Raw genomic sequence first — 7,028 nt, forward strand, 5'->3', positions numbered from 1 at the left:
ACATAACTTAGAAGTTAGGTAGAAATATGTCAACATCTATTTTAGAAATCTGCAAGCTTAGTATCTTTCAACTTGCATAACATATACTACAAAACTTCAATTAAGCTAAATTTTGGTTTGGAGACTCTTAACTTATCTAGCCACAATTGTGTCTTGGTTGCAATTCATTCGCTGTTCAATTCTAAGAGTTACAAGCATTGGAAGTTGATGCGTAATTTGCTGAAAACTGATTCTTTCCAACTTTGATCACCAATTCTCAAAAATTCACAACTTCCAATCCTTAACTCCTAAAATTATGAAGTTTTAGAGAAATAAACCAAATTAATCAAATTTTAAAACAAAATTGATTTTGCTTTAGAACTCAGCTCATAGAAGTTGTAGCAAGACAACCAAGTTGCTGCTTTGTTCGAATTTTTCTACAGCAGGAAAAATTCAACGACCTGACTTCGAAAATTCGCCATAAATTATATATTTAACGAAAATTCCTCAAATTTTCCAGTCCAGTTCCATCTATTCCCATGTTTAACCTAGACTTGGTCCCACGCAATTCCGATCATTACAGAATTAGTTATAGTTTTTAACTTTGTTTAAAAGTAATGCAGAGAATCAGATTTTTAACAAAAGGTTTAATATTTCAAGATTCAACCTTCAAAACCTCTCAAAATCAATTTCAAAACAATCACCAACCAAGTTTACCACCATTACAATATATCTAATAACCAGCTCAACAGCAATCAACTAATATAATCCATCAAGATTTAGCATTCTAAACAATTACTCATCCACAATTCATAATTCACATCTAACCAATCAATTTCACAAAATCAACAAGCTCAATCATATTCGCAGTCACAACTCAACATCCATATAATCAATCAATTACTCACAATAATTAAATCTATTTGCAGTTATTCAATAAACTTTGTATACATTCTTAAATTAAAATCATTTAAATTAAACTCCCTGCATCGATTAGCTAAACCCGAAGGAATTAACCACGATAAACCTGCTCTTTTTGAATTCACAGCAGCAGCGAAAATTCCAACGTAATCCGGACGCGGCAGCAGCACCAATCATGATCACACTTGCAGGGGAGTGGATGCTCTCCAGTGGAAAAAAAACGGGATGATATTCAGTGAAAGATCTCACTCTTCATTGCATTCTCTTTCTCATTTATTTCTGGTTTCACTTGTAGAATTAAAGGTGGGAGATTACACTTTATTCTCTCGAGTGACAAAAAAATAAAGAAGATTCATTTCCCACTTTTAGCAACAACAATTTTGACGGTTCCAATAGAACACAGCAGCACTAAAACACAGGTATCGGCTACTGTAATTAAAATAAGTATATAGCAGAGAAACAAAATGCTAAACAAAACAAGAGTAGAAACATTACAGGGTTATGAATAGAGGTTCAGAGTCAAAAGGATGGCGCAACAATTTGTCTACTCCAGCGACGAGCTCCAATTGTGGCGATTCCAACGAATACAGCATAATTAGGAATATTAGAGGCAGAGACAGGATCATTTCAAAGCGACAAGGGTTCAGAAATGGTAACTCTAGTAGCTAGGGCACAATTGACTCACCAGTAAGGACAGCGGCGACCAGGAATTCCAGCGACAAGCCCTAGCAGCAACGGCAGCGGCGCTGCCTCCTTCTAGTCGTCGTGCTCTCCTTCTTCCTGTACGCGTTCTACTTCGCTCATAACCTCCCTTCACGCAGCGGCGTTTTTCTCTTGTAGTGGCTTGAACGGCGGCGGCGATCCCAGACAGAGCCAGCGGCGTCGTCTCCCCTTCTCTCCACGCGCAGCAGCCTCAATTGATGATGGTAGCAGCGACGGATGCACGAGGATGACGAAGTCGAAGCCTTCTTGATCGTCGCAGCGTCCTTCTCCCATTCCCTTACTCCCTGACTCTCGAGCTCTCCATCTCCCTTTCTCGATCTCTCTTCTTCCCCCTTCGAGCTCCCCCTTCTCTCTTCTCTGTTTCTTTCCTTCGTTCTTCTGTGTGTGTGTGCGTTTAGTGAATTTAGGGTAACAATTAGGAAATTTCATTCCAATGTATAATACCAACAATAAACCAATGTAATAAATAATTTCTGTCGAGAATGATGATTTCTTTTTTTTAATTAATTAAAACATCTTTTATGATGCAGATATTGAAATTGTTTTATTTGAGGTTTTCCTTCAATTTTCAATTGATTTCAGCAATCATAGTGCTAAAGTGATACATAAGGAATGATTATCTACTAACAATTACAATTGTATCAAGAGAAAACAAAATTAGTAAAAAGACAAAAGAGAACATGGACAAGTCTGAAATTAACAAAATGTCGTCTCAGTTTCAGCTGCTGCAACAACTTTCTGTGACCCAAAAAGTTGCAAAGTTGAAAGCATTCGAGCTAGGTACTGTACTTATTTGTCCTACTCTGCTTCCTACCTGTTTTCATTTCCTTTTTTATCTTTTGCTCTCATGCCTTAGTATCAACATGTTTCTTTTGTCCTCTTTCTCTACAATACATTTATAATTTGCCTATTTAACTGAGCATGCTGCAAAATGGATTACTTATTTTTTATGGTTTGAAAAAGTGAGTTTTTATGGTCTTAGTTGAACTTTGAAGTTGGTACAAAACCCTTAGTTGCTTGTAGTGCATGTTTCTTCATTGTTTGCTCCCATTTTGAGTAGTATTTTATGCGTCTGAGAGTGGAAACTTGTAACAAGTATCAGAAACGTGAAGTATGAACTTTTGAAATGTCCATTATCATACATATCTTAGTTCTTTTTTTTTTTTGGTAGTCTTTTGATTGTTTTCTTTCCTTAGGGAACATGTTGTAATGTAACCATTTTTGAATGTTAGTTTTATTCTCTCCAAGTGTTGTACATAATATATTCTGTTTTGTTTTTTGATGCCTAAAGATTTACTCGGAAGTAACTTCCCTTGCCTTTTTCTTATGTGAATTTACATCCCAAAAATCTCAATCATTAAATAAATATATGACTATGTAATCCCGATTGTTATAGCTATTAATAGTGGCTCTTGCAGTTGATATGGCTGTAGTCGATAACGTTTATATCATAGAGTGGCAAAAGTTTTTCAAACAATAGTGATAATAATAACAGCAATATTGATTTCTTTCTTTTATCGGGACTTGTACTGACTATGTACATATTCTTATTCATGCTCTAGACAAATCATTTCAACCAATAGTCGTTATTTTTTCCTCTTCAAAATGATATTTCTTTACAACTAAAATATCCCTAAACTTATTTTTAAGTTGCATGGGTCTGAATTGTTCTTACTCATTGGCAACCTGACTTGAGAGTGACATTTTCTTACAAAAGCAACAAGAAGAAAGAAAAAGAGAGACGTAAAGAAGAGAGAAGAGAAAACTATATTCTAAGTGATTGTGCAATAGGGAACTAGGGACCGAAAGAATCGAAGAAAAATGGACAATTGACCTGTGTCAATATAGGATGGCATATGCTGCTAATTTATACAAAAATATAGCATCCTTTCTTTAAGATAAACTTTTCAAATGATCCACAAAAAGCATGGGACTTGCACAATATTTAGTGAAATCCTAAAATGATAGCCCTGTGGACGAGTGTTCACCTTACTACACTCCTTTATTAATTATGGATATACTTATCATTTAATTTGTGTTTATGATGGTGCCACATATATATATATTTATATTGGGTAGTGGAGACAAAACACATCTTATGCTTCCATATTTCGGTGTGATTTTTCATTGTCTATTACATATTTCATATACTGATGAGTTTGTACCTTGAAGTTCTAGATAACACATAATTCTGCTGCATACTTTTCACTATTGTGTTTTCAAATGTCTGTCCTTTCAGGAATGGAGGCTCTTGGTACCGTGGATGACCTCTTGGATTTCTCATCCGACGTAGGTGAGGATAATGATGTTGTTGTTGACAGATGCAGGAAAGGATTTCCTTGTAACCCAGAATGCAAACAACCTTCATTCACTCCGTTGGCCATGGATGATCCTAACTATTCATTCTCTGTAAGTTTTATATTCGATTTTCAGTTCTTTCGGAATCTTAATGCCCGACAAAAAGAGAACAAATTTTTGCTTTTTGATTGTGACTATTTCAGAATCTTGTGATTTTGAAAACAGAAATGTTAGGAAAAACGTTTATGTTTTATATGCTTATTTGGCGGGTATTGGGTGGAATTAAAATTTGGACTAAGCTTACTGAGTCAGTTGCATAGGGCATTAAGAGAAATAAGATAAGATGCATGGATTATCTTTTATTGAACATAAAAGGTTCTTGATTGGCTTTAGTTTCTTTTATAAGTGTGTACACTATACTTTTGGACAAGCTTTTACTCAAAATGTGGTGGTCATTTGTTAGTGTTAGTGTGTTACTACAGGATTTATCTTAATTACTCAAGGGTGTTATTGGAAAATGGCAGTGAAACTTAATTTTTCTTTTTGTTTGCAAAATGTTCATCATTGCATTGCAAACACTAGATCAGGTAATAAACATTATGTAGACTATATATTTGGTCATATTTTTCCACTTACTTTTCTTCCAAGCTTTCCGTAGAGTCATTCATTTCTTCAGTCTGAAGAAAACAAATCATGTGGTCACTTGTTCCTTTTATCCAAAGGTCTGCATTGATTACTAATTAGTTGGGTATCCACTGAGTGATGTGAAGATCAATTTGTCCCCCATTGTCATCTATCAGGAGTTCGCCGAGGAAGAGCTTGAATGGTTGTCCAATAAAGACGCATTTCCTGCTGTCGAAACATTTGTCGACATACCATCTATTCGGCCTAACATGTCAAAGCACCAAGGGACAGCCTCGGTGCTTGAATATAGAAGGAGCATCCCCAATAATAACTGCACTAACAACATTACACTCTTAAACGGCTTTGATCACCTGAAGGTCCCTGTCCGAGCAAGGAGCAAGTACCGTAGTAGGCCTCGCCTGGCTATTGCTGACGTCTCAAGTCATCAGTCCTGGTGGAGACTATCTAGTAGAGAAATTTCCGGAGCAGAAGTGATAAAAATCCCAACCATTGGGAGGAAATGTCAGCACTGTGGATCTGAAGAAACTCCACAGTGGCGATCCGGTCCGCTTGGGCCAAAAACACTTTGTAATGCCTGTGGGGTTAGGTTCAAGTCTGGTCGGCTCGTCCCGGAGTACCGTCCTGCAACCAGCCCAACTTTTCGTCACGAGTTGCATTCTAATTCCCATAGGAAGATTATCGAGATGAGGAAGCAGAAGCAAATGGGAATGGTTTGAAGGCAATGGATCACAAAAGGCGATTTGATAGTGTGCAGTGCTTGTAACAATCAGCAGCTCAGTAGTTTTGTTTCGATTTATTCTAATTATTTGTTTCTTTTTCTGGGTCCATTTTTTCTGTGGGGTTGGTTAGATCAAAATCAAATTTCTTGAGGAAAAATCAAACTAGGGAGGTCGTAAAACTATGTATCCCATTGTTACGCTATAAACAAGAAGCCAGCTTAGGATTATTATTCTTTTATTTTGCTGCTTTTAGGCATGTATTCTGTACTTTATTTGGGAGAAGCTCTTATACTTGTCTTGAACTAATTATAAATTTTGATTTGATTACTTGGTTGTAATTGATTGCTGACGAACTGATGAAACCACTCATCCCAGATTTCGGATCTAAAGTTCTAATACCATATCATGATATCGCTCATCCCAAAAGCTTCAACTGATGGAAAAAGGTAACACTAATGATTATATCTCTAATCCTCCCTAAACCTCCATTGTCCACATTGTACAAATATTCCATTGGCTCCATGTACTTTCTCTTTTTTTAATAAGTTACAACTTTTGAATAAGTCACAACTCCATAAAGAGACGTAACTTTTCAAACATCGCTTTTCACATATTTTGAAAATATATTTCACATTGACAAAGATGGGGTTAATTCATCATTGTAACCATGTACAATAATATGAGAAACAAAAAAGCTGCTCCATGTGATTCTTACCTTTGAAATTGCATATTGGCTTGCATATTTTATCTCCCTCTTTTGGAACCTGTTTTTTCAACCAAATAGAATAAGAGGTTGTTGTTTAACAGAATTACCAATTCGTTTTTTATCCATGGTTTTCCAACCATTTGATTTTAGCCTTCGCATCTTCATTATATTCCATAATTTCTTTTCTTAACCCATAAGGCTATAACACCAATTGAATGCTGCTAAATAACAAACAAATTTAATTTAAAAATTTGAATGAGTTTTTATCTAATTAGTTGTCTAAGTATGAAGTTGAATAAAGAGAAATTTTTTCTCTAGGCTAAAAAACAATCAACTGGATTTGAAATATTAAAAGGATACTCTTCTTTGTAAATGATCCTATAAGGTATATCTGGGATTCTGGGTAATCGTCCACTTCAGAAGCAAGAATATTGACTAAAAAGGTCTTAAAAATAAAGATGTCATGTTTCTAACCTTGGAAGGAAGGAAGGATGTATCCCAGCTCCTCAGAATCACGTAACATACAACAAATAACTTTTGGCTCCAAATTACAAGCCTGCTTAACATGCTAAATATTTGTAAATGAGTTTTCTCCTTTGAAAAGCAAGTTTACTAGCCTAAAGGATATAGCTTCTGCATTTCTCTAAAGAATAGTGTACTTCGACCTATTTTGAGCAATGTGATCAGACAAGAAAGAAAATGGGTTCCCAACAAAAAAGTCTTCCACTATCTCTATAAATATGAAGACTTGAGAACCCTAGAATATCAACAAAATGCTCTCTTAAAAAATTTGTCTGTTCATTTCTCTTCTTATTCATTAATTATCATTTAGTATTTTCTTATTTCAAAAGAAAAAAAACTTAATCATTTTAATCTAGATTCTTTACTATAAACTAATAAATCGGTGATTTAGCTGATTCATTTAAAACTAAGACCATTTCTATATTTAGACGGGTCGATTCGATACTAATCGTATACAAAAATTCATGTGGTTCATGGTACATTAACACTCATATACCAAACTTGTGAACAGTCTT

At 35.2% G+C, this 7,028-nt stretch overlaps 1 protein-coding gene and 1 long non-coding RNA gene across 2 annotated transcripts; one reads left to right on the top strand and one right to left on the bottom strand.

Annotated features, from left to right (window-relative positions):
• Nucleotides 1-858: 858 nt before the first annotated feature.
• LOC127745813 (uncharacterized) lies at nt 859-2,206 on the bottom strand. Its single transcript, XR_008007407.1, has 2 exons — nt 1,396-2,206; nt 859-1,188 (listed from the first exon to the last, which is right to left on the bottom strand). It is a non-coding gene; the product is annotated as an uncharacterized LOC127745813 (long non-coding RNA).
• A 130-nt stretch (nt 2,207-2,336) lies between these two features.
• On the top strand, nt 2,337-5,593 carry LOC107477758 (GATA transcription factor 1). The gene is made up of 3 exons (XM_021137740.2): nt 2,337-2,403; nt 3,863-4,032; nt 4,722-5,593. Exons 2-3 carry the CDS (start codon nt 3,865-3,867, stop codon nt 5,280-5,282), a joined length of 729 nt encoding a protein of 242 aa, XP_020993399.2. The 5' UTR covers nt 2,337-2,403; nt 3,863-3,864; the 3' UTR covers nt 5,283-5,593.
• Nucleotides 5,594-7,028: the final 1,435 nt, after the last annotated feature.

Source organism: Arachis duranensis, chromosome 3 (assembly GCF_000817695.3).
Source record: "Arachis duranensis cultivar V14167 chromosome 3, aradu.V14167.gnm2.J7QH, whole genome shotgun sequence".
In the NCBI taxonomy this organism is placed as follows: domain Eukaryota; kingdom Viridiplantae; phylum Streptophyta; class Magnoliopsida; order Fabales; family Fabaceae; genus Arachis; species Arachis duranensis.